General features: G+C 40.2%; 1 protein-coding gene across 1 annotated transcript in view; it reads right to left on the bottom strand.

The window, feature by feature from the left end:
• LOC123759271 (probable glutamate receptor) overlaps positions 1-17,094 on the bottom strand; it is a 119,244-nt gene that overhangs the window by 75,594 nt on the left and 26,556 nt on the right. The window contains exon 7 of the mRNA XM_069334800.1: positions 4,599-4,757. Coding sequence (XP_069190901.1) covers positions 4,599-4,757 — 159 coding nt within the window. The remainder of the gene's footprint in view (positions 1-4,598; positions 4,758-17,094) is intronic.

The following is a 17,094-nucleotide window of genomic DNA, read 5'->3' on the forward strand; positions in this document are numbered from 1 at the left end:
GTCTTGTCAAGCATCTTCACAATACCTGCCACAATACCCCCCACAATACCTGCCACAATACCCCCCACAATACCTGCCACAATACCCCCCACAATACCTGCCGCAATAACCCCCCACAATACCTGCCACAATACCTGCCACAATACCTGCCACAATACCCCCCACAATACCTGCCACAATACCCCCCACAATACCTGCCACAATACCCCCCACAATACCTGCCACAATACCCCCCACAATACCTGCCGCAATAACCCCCCCACAATACCTGCCACAATACCTGCCGCAATACCCCCCCACAATACTTGCCACAATACCCCCACAATACCTGCCACAATACCTGCCACAATACCTGCCACAATACCCCCCCACAATACCTGCCACAATACCCCCCACAATACCTGCCACAATACCCCCCCACAATACCCCCCACAATACCCCCCCACAATACCTGCCACAATACCCCCCCACAATACCTGCCGCAATACCCCCCACAATACCTGCCACAATACCTGCCACAATACCTGCCACAATACCCCCCACAATACCTGCCGCAATAACCCCCCACAATACCTGCCACAATACCTGCCACAATACCTGCCACAATACCTGCCGCAATACCCCCACAATACCTGCCACAATACCTGCCACAATACCCCCCACAATACCTGCCACAATACCTGCCACAATACCTGCCACAATACCTGCCACAATACTTGCCGCAATACCCCCCACAATACCTGCCACAATACCTGCCACAATACCCCCACAATACCTGCCACAATACCTGCCGCAATACCCCCCACAATACCTGCCACAATACCTGCCACAATACCCCCCCACAATACCTGCCACAATACCCCCCACAATACCTGCCACAATACCCCCCACAATACCTGCCACAATACCCCCCACAATACCTGCCGCAATAACCCCCCACAATACCTGCCACAATACCTGCCACAATACCCCCCCACAATACCTGCCACAATACCCCCACAATACCTGCCACAATACCTGCCACAATACCTGCCACAATACCCCCCCCCCCACAATACCTGCCACAATACCCCCCCACAATACCTGCCACAATACCCCCCCCACAATACCCCCCACAATACCCCCCCACAATACCTGCCACAATACCCCCCCACAATACCTGCCGCAATACCCCCCACAATACCTGCCACAATACCTGCCACAATACCTGCCACAATACCCCCCACAATACCTGCCGCAATAACCCCCCACAATACCTGCCACAATACCTGCCACAATACCTGCCGCAATACCCACCACAATACCTGCCACAATACCTGCCACAATACCCCCCACAATACCTGCCACAATACCTGCCACAATACCTGCCACAATACCTGCCACAATACTTGCCGCAATACCCCCCACAATACCTGCCACAATACCTGCCACAATACCCCCACAATACCTGCCACAATACCTGCCGCAATACCCCCCACAATACCTGCCACAATACCTGCCATAATACCTGCCACAATACCTGCCGCAATACCCCCCACAATACCTGCCACAATATCTGCCACAATACCTTCCACAATACCTGCCACAATACCCCCCACAATACCTGCCACAATACCCCCCACAATACCCCCCCACAATACCTGCCACAATACCCCCCACAATACCTGCCGCAATACCCTCCACAATACCTGCCGCAATACCCCCCACAATACCTTCCACAATACCTGCCACAATACCCCCCACAATACCTGCCACAATACCCCCCACAATACCTGCCACAATACCCCCCACAATACCTGCCGCAATACCCTCCACAATACCTGCCGCAATACCCCCCCCCACAATACCTTCCACAATACCTGCCACAATACCCCCACAATACCTGCCACAATACCCCCCACAATACCTGCCACAATACCCCCCACAATACCTGCCGCAATACCTGCCACAATAACCCCCACAATACCTGCCACAATACCCCCCACAATACCTGCCACAATACCTGCCACAATACCCCCCCATAATACCTGCCACAATACCCCCCCACAATACCTGCCGCAATACCTGCCACAATACCTGCCGCAATACCTGCCGCAATACCCCCCACAATACCCCCCCACAATACCTGCCGCAATACCTGCCACAATACCTGCCGCAATACCTGCCGCAATACCCCCCACAATACCCCCCCACAATACCCCCCCACAATACCTGCCACAATACCTGCCACAATACCTACCGCAATACCCCCCACAATACCTGCCACAATACCCCCCACAATACCTGCCGCAATAACCCCCCACAATACCTGCCACAATACCTGCCACAATACCTGCCACAATACTCCCCCTCAATACCTGCCGCAATAACCCCCCACAATACCTGCCGCAATAACCCCCCACAATACCTGCCACAATACCTGCCACAATACTCCCCACAATACCTGCCACAATACTCCCCACAATACCTGCCACAATACACCCCCCCCACAATACCTGCCACAATACCCCCCCACAATACCTGCCGCAATACCCCCCCACAATACCTGCCACAATACCCCCCACAATACCTGCCACAATACCCCCCGCAATACCTGTCACAATACCCCCCCCACAATACCTGTCACAATACCCCTCACAATACCCCCCACAATACCTGCCACAATACCCCCCACAATACCTGCCACAATACATCCCACAATACCTGCCACAATACCCCCCACAATACCTGCCACAATACCCCCCACAATACCTGCCGCAATAACCCCCCACAATACCTGCCACAATACCTGCCACAATACCCCCCGACAATACCTGCCACAATACCCCCCACAATACCTGCCACAATACCTACCGCAATACCCCCCACAATACCTGCCACAATACCCCCCACAATACCTGCCGCAATAACCCCCCACAATACCTGCCACAATACCTGCCACAATACCTGCCACAATACTCCCCCTCAATACCTGCCGCAATAACCCCCCACAATACCTGCCGCAATAACCCCCCACAATACCTGCCACAATACCTGCCACAATACTCCCCACAATACCTGCCACAATACTCCCCACAATACCTGCCACAATACCCCCCCCCACAATACCTGCCACAATACCCCCCCACAATACCTGCCGCAATACCCCCCCACAATACCTGCCACAATACCCCCCACAATACCTGCCACAATACCCCCCGCAATACCTGTCACAATACCCCCCCCCACAATACCTGTCACAATACCCCTCACAATACCCCCCACAATACCTGCCACAATACCCCCCACAATACCTGCCACAATACATCCCACAATACCTGCCACAATACCCCCCACAATACCTGCCACAATACCCCCCACAATACCTGCCGCAATAACCCCCCACAATACCTGCCACAATACCTGCCACAATACCTGCCACAATACTCCCCCTCAATACCTGCCGCAATAACCTCCCACAATACCTGCCACAATACCCCCCGACAATACCTGCCACAATACCCCCCCACAATACCTGCCACAATACCTGCCACAATACCCCCCGACAATACCTGCCACAATACCCCCACAATACCTGCCACAATACCTCCCACAATACCTGCCACAATACCCCCCGACAATACCTGCCACAATACCCCCCACAATACCTGCCACAATACCCCCCACATTACCTGCCACAATACCCCCCCACAATACCTGCCACAATACCTCCCACAATACCTGCCACAATACCCCCCACAATACCTGCCGCAATACCCCCCACAATACCTGCCACAATATCTCCCACAATACCTGCCGCAATACCCCCACAATACCTGCCACAATACCCCCCACAATACCTGCCACAATACCCCCACAATACCTGCCGCAATCCCCCCCACAATACCTGCCACAATATCTCCCACAACACCTGCCGCAATACCCCCCACAATACCTGCCACAATACCCCCCACAATACCTGCCACAATATCTCCCACAATACCTGCCGCAATACCCCCCACAATACCTGCCACTATACCCCCCCACAATACCTGCCACAATACCCCCCACAATACCTGCCACAATATCTCCCACAATACCTGCCGCAATACCCCCCACAATACCTGCCACAATACCCCCCCCACAATACCTGCCACAATACCCCCCACAATACCTGCCACAATACCTCCCACAATACCTGCCACAATACCCCCCACAATACCTGCCGCAATACCCCCCACAATACCTGCCACAATATCTCCCACAATACCTGCCGCAATACCCCCCACAATACCTGCCACAATACCTCCCACAATACCTGCCTCATTACATTTCTCTATTCCTGTTCACCAGATATATTTTGAGAGGGAATTATCAGGGGAAGGTCCCAAGCCATTATGACTATATAGCACAAGGAAGGGATCAGGATTAGGGATGGGAAGGGGGAAATGATGCCCAACCACTGTGACGGTCGGGGATTGAACGCCGACCTGCATGAAGCGATACCGTCGCTCTACCGTCCAGCCCAAGTAGTTGGGCACATGTTATGGGAATGAAAAGAATTTACACACTCCTGCTAATTTTGACAAATATGTTTTTCGTGAAAATGGTTTACTTACGAGAAGTTGAGAGCGGCAGCGAGGTAGTCCATCAACTCCGCCATGGGTCCCGCAAAACGAACCGTCTGTCTTCCAGGAACCTTGGGATCGTTAGTCACTTGCATCGTATAGAAGGGGTTCCCCTCCGAGGCCGCCACCAGAGTTGGCCCATGAATGAATCTTGCGGAAAAGAGACCAAATTTTGCCTTGAACTGATGAATATCAGAATGATATATTATTGCCATAAACATAAAAACTAATACTCACAGTAACAGATAATTTATTAATGAAAAGCTTATTGAGTTATTTTGCACCTGATGAGTTATAGATACAAGGGGGCTTGTTTAATCTAGGTTAAAAAAAATTCTGCATCACAATCTAATTTGTCGCCTGTTAAGCTTCCAATGTTTACCAATCGCCCAATTTACTTGAATCCCCCAACTCAAGCTTCCTGAACATTTGAGGCTCGTGTTATCCTCATATAGTGAAATGATTTGATGCGTGCTCTCGTGCTCTCTGTACAGAGTATACAGAGACGAGAGCACCCCCAAATTAGACATACCCGAGCCACACTTGAAGAGTCTTCTCGAGGCATGTACAAAGGAAGCTCCTCTCATCATTCCTCAAGGGGACATTTATCTACCAATAGACAGAGTAGCATTGGGCTCCCCCTTAGGAGTGTTATTCGCTAATTTTTACATGGGAACCATCGAAGATAGAGTCTTCAGTAGTAGACAAAAACCAAGTGTATACTGTTGTTATGTAGACGACATATTCGTCATAGTAAAATACTCAGATGAACAAATTGACCTAAAATGCCATGTAGAGAGAAAGTCAGTACTACGATTTACATATGAAAATAGTGAAAATAACAGTCTGCCTTTCTTAGAAGTACTAATAACAAAACCAGGAACCTCTTTAAGCACCAACGTATATACAAAACCCACCAACATAGGATTATTCCTGAACGGTAAGAGTGCCCCCAAAGATACAAAGCCAGTGTTCTCAATGCTTATATTCGTCGAGCGCTTACCCACTGCTCTGAATGGAGCAACGTGAGTAGAGAGTTTGAAAGAGTAACTCAGGTATTGGTGAACAACGGATATAGCAACGCGGAAATAAACACCGCTATAAGAAGACACTTGGACCGATGGTACAATCCTGAACCTAGAACAGAAACCACAACACCTCCAATAAAATTATATTACAAATCAACTATGCACAGTGAACATAAAAAAGAAGAAAGAATAATGAAGGAAATAATTCGTAAAGGAGTAAAAAGCGCTATTCCTGACCAAAACATAGGCCTAATCATATTCTATAAAACCAAGAAGACTACCGACCTCCTTATCAAAAACAGGCCGAAGCCGACGGAGAACCCTCTACAGCAGTCAAGCGTTGTATACATGTACACTTGCCCCCACGAAGGATGTAACCTTCAATCTAAGTACATAGGTATGACGTCGACCAAGCTGACGAGGAGTTTGACCTGTCATCTTCAATCCGGTGCCCCCAGGAATCACATGAGACAAGCCCATGACATCACCCTAACAAGAGAAATGTTGAACAAAAATACCTGTATAATAGACAAAACCCAAGATGTAAGAAGATTACAATTTCTTGAAATAATTCACATAAGAATAGAACAACCTACCATGAACACCCAAATCATGGAACTATTTACTCTATCCTCCATGAGAGTAAGAACAAGACCGGAATATAACGATGCCAACACAGAAGACACTGCTCAACATAATAGGCCTATTACACCCAATTAATCTTTGTATGTGCTTCGTCCCCCATTTATTCCCTTGCCTTTTCCTTTATTGGACTTGTTTTATCACCTGACCATGTACTGGTATAAATTAACGAGCTCTGTAATTTCTTTAGAAGACCTTGAAAAAGCCGTTGAGTTAGCCAGTGCTCCAGCTACACTGTACTGCCTTGTGGATTAAGAAATGGGTAGCTTTATCATTTCATAAGAAAATGGGTAACATAATGAAATGGGTAGCTTTATCATTTCACAAGAAAAAAATTAGAGAAAATATATTATTTCAGGAAAACTTGGCTTATTAGGCAAATCTGGCCTTGGATAGTAGGCCGAGAAGTGTGTTCTGGCTATTAGGTACGACATATATATATATATATATATATATATATATATATATATATATATATATATATATATATATATATATATATATATATATATATTAGTATATTTTGGTAGCAGTCTTTCCTGTAGACATATATTATTAAATATGACCGAAAAAGTAAGATTAATAATTCTAACACGAATTTTCTCAATCTTTCGTACATTACGCTTCACTGTTGGAGGTAAATCAAAAATCAATTCTCCAAAATTCATTTTTATTTCTAGTCTGATGCGACACGGGCGCGTTTCGTAAAACTTATTATATTTTCAAAGACTTTAGTTCACAAATACACAACTGAATAGAACTTACGTATCTCCGATTTTATCTCTACATTTGAGTGAGGTGGAAGGGGTAATGTGGCATTAACACAAGACAGAACAAAATGTGGTATTAATTGGGTATTAATTTCATCAACACAAGACAGAACAAGAGTATTAATAGGGTATTAATTTCATCAACACAAGACAGAACACGAAACTATGAATATTGAATAGAAGTGTTTGTAGAAAGCCTATTGGTCCATATTTCTTGATGCTTCTATATTGGAGCGAGTCTTGAGGTGGGTAGAATATAGTTGTGCAATAATTGGCTGTTGATTGCTGGTGTTGACTTCTTGATGTGTAGTGCCTCGCAAACGTCAAGCCGCCTGCTATCGCTGTATCTATCGATGATTTCTGTGTTGTTTACTAGGATTTCTCTGGCGATGGTTTGGTTGTGGGAAGAGATTATGTGTTCCTTAATGGAGCCCTGTTGCTTATGCATCGTTAACGCCTAGAAAGAGATGTTGCTGTATTGCCTATATACTGGGTTTTTTGGAGCTTACAGTCCCCAAGTGGGCATTTGAAGGCATAGACGACGTTAGTCTCTTTTAAAGCGTTCTGTTTTGTGTCTGGAGAGTTTCTCATGAGTAGGCTGGCCGTTTTTCTGGTTTTATAGTAAATCGTCAGTTGTATCCTCTGATTTTTGTCTGTAGGGATAACGTTTCTATTAACAATATCTTTCAGGACCCTTTCCTCCGTTTTATGAGCTGTGGAAAAGAAGTTCCTGTAAAATAGTCTAATAGGGGGTATAGGTGTTGTGTTAGTTGTCTCTTCAGAGGTTGCATGGCTTTTCACTTTCCTTCTTATGATGTCTTCGACGAAACCATTGGAGAAGCCGTTATTGAATTTTGGAGAATTGATTTTTGATTTACCTCCAACAGTGAAGCGTAATGTACGAAAGATTGAGAAAATTCGTGTTAGAATTATTAATCTTACTTTTTCGGTCATATTTAATAATATATATATGTATATATATATATATATATATATATATATATATATATATATATATATATATATATATATATATATATATATATATATATATATATATATATATATATGTCGTACCTAGTAGCCAGAACGCACTTCTGAGACTACTATGCAGGACCCGATTTGCCTAATAAGCCAAGTTTTCCTGAATTAATATATTTTCTTAAATTTTTTTCTTATGAAATGATAAAGCTATCCATTTCATTATGTATGAGGTCAATTTTTTTTTATTGGAGTTAAAATTAACGTAGATATATGACCGAACCTAACCAACCCTACCTAACCTAACCTAACCTATCTTTATAGGTTAGGTTCGGTAAGGTAGCAAAAAAAGTTAAGTTAGGTTAGGTTAGGTAGGTTAGGTAGTCGAAAAACAATTAATTCATGAAAACTTGGCTTATTAGGCAAATCGGGAATTGCATAGTAGGCTGAGAAGTGCGTTCTGGCTACTAGGTACGACATATATATATATATATATATATATATATATATATATATATATATATATATATATACATATATATATATATATATATATATATATATATATATATATATATATATATATATATATATGTCGTACCTAATAGCCAGAATGCACTTCTCAGCCTACTATGCAAGGCCCGATTTGCCTAATAAGCCAAGTTTTCCTGAATTAATATATTTGTTCTAATTTTTTTCTTATGAAATGATAAAGCTACCCATTTCATTATGTATGAGGACAATTTTTTTTTATTGGAGTTAAAATTAACGTAAATATATGACCGAACCTAACCAACCCTACCTAACCTAACCTAACCTATCTCTATCAGTTAGGTTAGGTTAGGTAGCAGAAAAAGTTAGGTTAGGTTAGGTTAGGTAGGTTAGGTAGTCGAAAAAACATTAATTCATGAAAACTTGGCTTATTAGGCAAATTGGGCCATACATAGTTGGCTGAGAAGTGCGTTCTGGCTATTAGGTACGACATATATATATATATATATATATATATATATATATATATATATATATATATATATATATATATATATTAGTATATTTTGGTAGCAGTCTTTCCTGTAGACATATGTTATTAAATATGACCGAAAAAGTAAGATTAATAATTCTAACACGAATTTTCTCAATCTTTCGTACATTACGCTTCACTGTTGGAGGTAAATCAAAAATCACTTCTCCAAAATTCATTTTTATTTCTAGTCTGACGCGACACGGGCGCGTTTCGTAAAACTTATTACATTTTCAAAGACACCCGTGTCGCGTCAGACTAGAAATAAAAATGAATTTTGGAGAAGTGATTTTTGATTTACCTCCAACAGTGAAGCGTAATGTACGAAAGATTGAGAAAATTCGTGTTAGAATTATTAATCTTACTTTTTCGGTCATATTTAATAATATATATATATATATATATATATATATATATATATATATATATATATATATATATATATATATATATATATATATATATATATAAATATATATATATATATATATATATATATATATATATATATATATATATATATATATATATATATATATATATATATATATATATATATATATATATATATATATATATATATATATATATATATGTTGTACCTAGTAGCCAGAACGTCGTACTCGGCTTACTGTGCAAGGCCCGATTTCTCTAATAGGCCAAGTTTTCCTGAATTAATATATTTTCTCTAATTTTTTTCTTATGAAATGATAAAGCTACCCATTTCATTATGTATGAGGTCAATTTTATTTTATTGGAGTTAAAATTAACATAAATATATATGACCGAACCTAACCAACCCAACCTAACCTAACCAAACCAATCTTTATAGGTTAGGTTAGGTAGCCGAAAAAGTTAGGTTAGGTTAGGTTAAGTAGCTAAGGTAGTCGAAAAAACATTAATTCATGAAAACTTGGCTTAGTAGGCAAATCGGGCCTTGCATAGTAGGCTGAGAAGTGCGTTCTGGCTACTAGGTACGACATATATATATATATATAAATATATATATATATATATATATATATATATGTCGTACCTAGTAGCCAGAACTCACTTTTTGGCCTACTATTCAAGGCCCGATTTGCCTAATAAGCCAAGTTTTCCTGAATTAATATATTTTTTCTAATTTTTTTCTTATGAAATGATAAAGCTACCCATTTCATTATGTATGAGGTCAATTTTTTTTTATTGTAGTTAAAATTAACGTAGATATATGACCGAACCTAACCAACCCTACCTAACCTAACCTAACCTATCTTCATAGGTTAGGTTGGGTTAGGTTGCCGAAAAAGGTAGGTTAGGTTAGGTTAGGTAGGTTAGGTAGTCGAAAAAACATTAATTCATGAAAACTTGGCTTATTAGGCAAATCGGGCCTTGCATAGTAGGCTGAGAAGTGCGTTCTGGCTATTAGGTACGACATATATATATATATATATATATATATATATATATATATATATATATATATATATATATATATATATATATATATATATATATATATATATATATATATATGTCGTACCTAATAGCCAGAACGCACTTCTCAGCCTACTATGCAAGGCATAATTTGCCTAATAAGCCTAGTTTTCCTGAATTATTATATGTTCTCAATTTTTTTACTTATGAAATGATAAAGCTACCCATGTCATTATGTATGAGGTCAATTTTATTTGATTGGAGTTAAAATTACCGTACATATATGACCGAACCTAACCAACCCTACCTAACCTAACCTAACCTATCTTTATAGGTTAGGTTTGGTTAGGTAGCCGAAAAAGTTAGGTTAGGTTAGGTTAGGTAGGTTAGGTAGTCGAAAAACAATTAATTCATGAAAACTTGGCTTATTAGGCAAATCGGGCCTTGCATAGTAGGCTGAGAAGTGTGATCTGGCTACTAGGTACGACATATATATATATATATATATATATATATATATATATATATATATATATATATATATATATATATATATATATATATATATATATATATATATATATATATATATATATATATGTTGTACCTAGTAGCCAGAACGTCGTACTTGGCCTACTATGCAAGGCCCGATTTGCCTAATAAGCCAAGTTTTCCTGAATTAATATATTTGTTCTAATTTTTTTCTTATGAAATGATAAAGCTACCCATTTCATTATGTATGAGCACAATCTTTTTTTATTGGAGTTAAAATTAACGTAAATATATGACCGAACCTAACCAACCCTACCTAACCTAACCTAACCTATCTCTATCAGTTAGGTTAGGTTAGGTAGCAGAAAAAGTTAGGTTAGGTTAGGTTAGGTAGGTTAGGTAGTCGAAAAAACATTAATTCATGAAAACTTGGCTTATTAGGCAAATTGGGCCATACATAGTTGGATGAGAAGTGCGTTCTGGCTATTAGGTACGACATATATATATATATATATATATATATATATATATATATATATATATATATATATATATATATATATATATATATATATATATATATATGCAAACAAGCCTGAATGGTCCCCAGGACTATATACAACTGAAAACTCACACCCCAGAAGTGACTCGAACCCATACTCCCACAACTGGTATGTACAGGGACGCCTTAATCCGCTTGACCATCACGACCGGACATAAGGAAGTGATAGCCGAGGCTATATGAACCACTTCCCCGCCGGCACTCGGATGGTAATCTTGGGCATAGCATTTTATCAAATCACCTCATTCTTTGGGGCACACGTGAGGAACACAAATGCAAACAAGCCTGAATGGTCCCCAGGACTATATACAACTGAAAACTCACACCCCAGAAGTGACTCGAACCCATACTCCCACAACTGGTATGTACAGGGACGCCTTAATCCGCTTGACCATCACGACCGGACATAAGGAAGTGATAGCCGAGGCTATATGAACCACTTCCCCGCCGGCACTCGGATGGTAATCTTGGGCATAGCATTTTATCAAATCACCTCATTCTTTGGGGCACACGTGAGGAACACAAATGCAAACAAGCCTGAATGGTCCCCAGGACTATATACAACTGAAAACTCACACCCCAGAAGTGACTCGAACCCATACTCCCACAACTGGTATGTACAGGGACGCCTTAATCCACTTGACCATCACGACCGGACATAAGGAAGTGATAGCCGAGGCTATATGAACCACTTCCCCGCCGGCACTCGGATGGTAATCTTGGGCATAGCATTTTATCAAATCACCTCATTCTTTGGGGCACACGTGAGGAACACAAATGCAAACAAGCCTGAATGGTCCCCAGGACTCTTCTGGGGTGTGAGTTTTCAGTTGTATATAGTCCTGGGGACCATTCAGGCTTGTTTGCATTTGTGTTCCTCACGTGTGCCCCAAAGAATGAGGTGATTTGATAAAATGCTATGCCCAAGATTACCATCCGAGTGCCGGCGGGGAAGTGGTTCATATAGCCTCGGCTATCACTTCCTTATGTCCGGTCGTGATGGTCAAGCGGATTAAGGCGTCCCTGTACATACCAGTTGTGGGAGTATGGGTTCGAGTCACTTCTGGGGTGTGAGTTTTCAGTTGTATATAGTCCTGGGGACCATTCAGGCTTGTTTGCATTTGTGTTCCTCACGTGTGCCCCAAAGAATGAGGTGATTTGATAAAATGCTATGCCCAAGATTACCATCCGAGTGCCGGCGGGGAAGTGGTTCATATAGCCTCGGCTATCACTTCCTTATGTCCGGTCGTGATGGTCAAGCGGATTAAGGCGTCCCTGTACATACCAGTTGTGGGAGTATGGGTTCGAGTCACTTCTGGGGTGTGAGTTTTCAGTTGTATATAGTCCTGGGGACCATTCAGGCTTGTTTGCATTTGTGTTCCTCACGTGTGCCCCAAAGAATGAGGTGATTTGATAAAATGCTATGCCCAAGATTACCATCCGAGTGCCGGCGGGGAAGTGGTTCATATAGCCTCGGCTATCACTTCCTTATGTCCGGTCGTGATGGTCAAGCGGATTAAGGCGTCCCTGTACATACCAGTTGTGGGAGTATGGGTTCGAGTCACTTCTGGGGTGTGAGTTTTCAGTTGTATATAGTCCTGGGGACCATTCAGGCTTGTTTGCATTTGTGTTCCTCACGTGTGCCCCAAAGAATGAGGTGATTTGATAAAATGCTATGCCCAAGATTACCATCCGAGTGCCGGCGGGGAAGTGGTTCATATAGCCTCGGCTATCACTTCCTTATGTCCGGTCGTGATGGTCAAGCGGATTAAGGCGTCCCTGTACATACCAGTTGTGGGAGTATGGGTTCGAGTCACTTCTGGGGTGTGAGTTTTCAGTTGTATATAGTCCTGGGGACCATTCAGGCTTGTTTGCATTTGTGTTCCTCACGTGTGCCCCAAAGAATGAGGTGATTTGATAAAATGCTATGCCCAAGATTACCATCCGAGTGCCGGCGGGGAAGTGGTTCATATAGCCTCGGCTATCACTTCCTTATGTCCGGTCGTGATGGTCAAGCGGATTAAGGCGTCCCTGTACATACCAGTTGTGGGAGTATGGGTTCGAGTCACTTCTGGGGTGTGAGTTTTCAGTTATATATATATATATATATATGTCGTACCTAGTAGCCAGAACGCACTTCTCAGCCTACTATGCAAGGCCCGATTTGCCTAATAAGCCAAGTTTTCCTGAATTAATATATTTTCTCTAATTTGTTTCTTATGAAATGATAAAGCTACCCATTTCATTATGTATGAGGTCAATTTTTTTTATTAGAGTCAAAATTAACGTAGATATATGACCGAACCTAACCAACCCTACCTAACCTAACCTAACCTATCTTTATAGGTTAGGTTAGGTTAGGTAGCCGAAAAAGTTAGGTTAGGTTAGGTTAGGTAGGTTAGGTAGTCGAAAAATAATTAATTCATGAAAACTTGGCTTATTAGGCAAATCGGGCCTTGCATAGTAGGCATTGAAGTGCGTTCTGGCTACTAGGTACAACATATATATATATATATATATATATATATATATATATGTTGTACCTAGTAGCCAGAACGTCGTACTCGGCTTACTATGCAAGGCCCGATTTCTCTAATAGGCCAAGTTTTCCTGAATTAATATATTTTCTCTAATTTTTTTCTTATGAAATGATAAAGCTACCCATTTCATTATGTATGAGGTCAATTTTATTTTCTTGGAGTTAAAATTAACATAAATATATATGACCGAACCTAACCAACCCAACCTAACCTAACCAAACCAATCTTTATAGGTTAGGTTAGGTAGCCGAAAAAGTTAGGTTAGGTTAGGTTAAGTAGCTAAGGTAGTCGAAAAAACATTAATTCATGAAAACTTGGCTTAGTAGGCAAATCGGGCCTTGCATAGTAGGCTGAGAAGTGCGTTCTGGCTACTAGGTACGACATATATATATATATATATATATATATATATATATAAATATATATATATATATATATATATATATATATATATATATATATATATATATATATATATATATATATATGTCGTACCTAGTAGCCAGAACTCACTTCTCAGCCTACTATGCAAGGCCCAATTTGCCTTATAAGCCAAGTTTTCACGAATTAATATATTTTCCCTAATTTTTTCTCATGAAATGATAAAGCTACCCATTTCATTATGTATCAGGTCATTTTTTTTTTATTGGAGTTAAAATTAACGTAGATATATGACCGAACCTAACCAACCCTACCTAACCTAACCTAACCTATTTTTATAGGTTAGGTTAGGTTAGGTAGCCGAAAAAGTTAGGTTAGGTTAGGTTAGGTAGGTTAGGTGGTCGAAAAACAATTAATTCATGAAAACTTGGCTTATTAGGCAAATCGGGCCTTGCATTGTAGGCTGAGAAGTACGTTCTGGCTACTAGGTACGACATATATATATATATGTTGTACCTAGTAGCCAGAACGTCGTACTTGGCCTACTATGCAAGGCCCGATTTGCCTAATAAGCCAAGTTTTCCTGAATTATTATATTTTCTCTAATTTTTTTCTTATGAAATGATAAAGCTACCCATTTCATTATGTATGAGGTCAATCTTTTTTTATTGGAGTTTAAATTAACGTAGATATATGACCGAACCTAACCAACCCTACCTAACCTAACCTAACCTAACTTTATTGGTTAGCTTAGGTTAGGTCGCCGAAAAAGTTAGGTTAGGTTAGGTTAGGTAGGTTAGGTAGTCGAAAAACAATTAATTCAGGAAAACTTAGCTTATTAGCCAATTCGAGCCTTGCATAGTAGGCTGAGAAGTGCGTTCTGGCTACTAGGTACGACATATATATATATATATATATATATATATATATATATATATATATATATATATATATATATATATATATATATATATATATATATATATATATGTATATATATATATATATATATATATATATATATATATATATATATATATATATGTCGTACCTAGTAGCCAGAACGCACTTCTCCGCCTACTTTGCAAGGCACAATTTGCCTAATAAGCCAAGTTTTCCTGAATTAATATATTTTCTCTTATTTTTTTCTTATGAAATGATAAAGCAACCCATTTCATTATGTATGGTGTAAATTTTTTTTTATTGGAGTTAAAATTAAGGTAGATATATGACCGAAGCTAACCAACCCTACCTAACCTAACCTAACCTATCTTTATAGGTTAGGTTAGGTTAGGTAGCCGAAAAAGTTAGGTTAGGTTAGGTTAGGTAGGTTAGGTAGTCGAAAAACAAATACTTCATGAAAACTTGGCCTATTAGGCAAATCAGGCCTTGCATAGTAGGCTGAGAAGTGCGTTCTGGCTACTAGGTACGACATATATATATATATATATATATATATATATATATATATATATATATATATATATATATATATATATATATATATATATATATATATATATATATATATATATATATATATATATATATATATAGATATATTAATAAATATGACCGAAAAAGTAAGATTAATAATTCTAACACGAATTTTCTCAATCTTTCGTACATTTCTTTTCACTGTTGGAGGTAATTCAAAAATCAATTCTCCAAAATTCATTTTTATTTCTAGTCTGACGCGACACTTGAGCGAGTTTCGTAAAACTTATTACATTTTTAAAGACTTTAGTTAACACATACACAACTGAATAGAACTTACTGAATAGAATAGAACATCTCCGATTTTGTTTATATCTACATTTGAGTGAGGTGGATGGGGTGAGGTGGTATTTAATAAGGTACTAATTTCATCAACACAAGCCAGAACATGAAACAATGGGTATTGAATAGAAGTGATTGTAGAAAGCCTATTGGTCCATATTTCTTGATGCTTCTATATTGGAGCGGAGTCTTGAGGTGGGTAGAATATAGTTGTGCATTAATTGGCTGTTGATTGCTGGTGTTGACGTCTTGATGTGTAATGCCTCGCAAACGTCAAGCCGCCTGCTATCGCTGTATCTATCGATGATTTCTGTGTTGTTTACTAGGATTTCTCTGGCGATGGTTTGGTTGTGGGAAGAGATTATATGTTCCGTAATGGAGCCCTGTTGCTTATGCATCGTTAAACGCCTAGAAAGAGATGTTGTTGTCTTGCCTATATACTGGGTTTTTTGGAGCTTACAGTCCCCAAGAGGGCATTTGAAGGCATAGACGACGTTAGTCTCTTTTAAAGCGTTCTGTTTTGTGTCTGGAGAGTTTCTCATGAGTAGGCTGGCCGTTTTTCTGGTTTTATAGTAAATCGTCAGTTATATCCTCTGATTTTTGTCTGTAGGGATAACGTTTCTATTAACAATATCTTTCAGGACCCTTTCCTCCGTTTTATGAGCTGTGGAAAAGAAGTTCCTGTAAAATAGTCTAATAGGGGGTATAGGTGTTGTGTTGGTTGTCTCTTCAGAGGTTGCATGGCGTTTCACTTTCCTTCTTGTGATGTCTTCGACGAAACCATTGGAGAAGCCGTTGTTGACTAGGACCTGCCTTACCCTACAGAGTTCATCGTCGACTTGCTTTCATTCTGAGCTGTGGCTGAGAGC

Source organism: Procambarus clarkii, chromosome 32 (genome assembly GCF_040958095.1).
Source record: "Procambarus clarkii isolate CNS0578487 chromosome 32, FALCON_Pclarkii_2.0, whole genome shotgun sequence".
Lineage (NCBI taxonomy): Eukaryota > Metazoa > Arthropoda > Malacostraca > Decapoda > Cambaridae > Procambarus > Procambarus clarkii.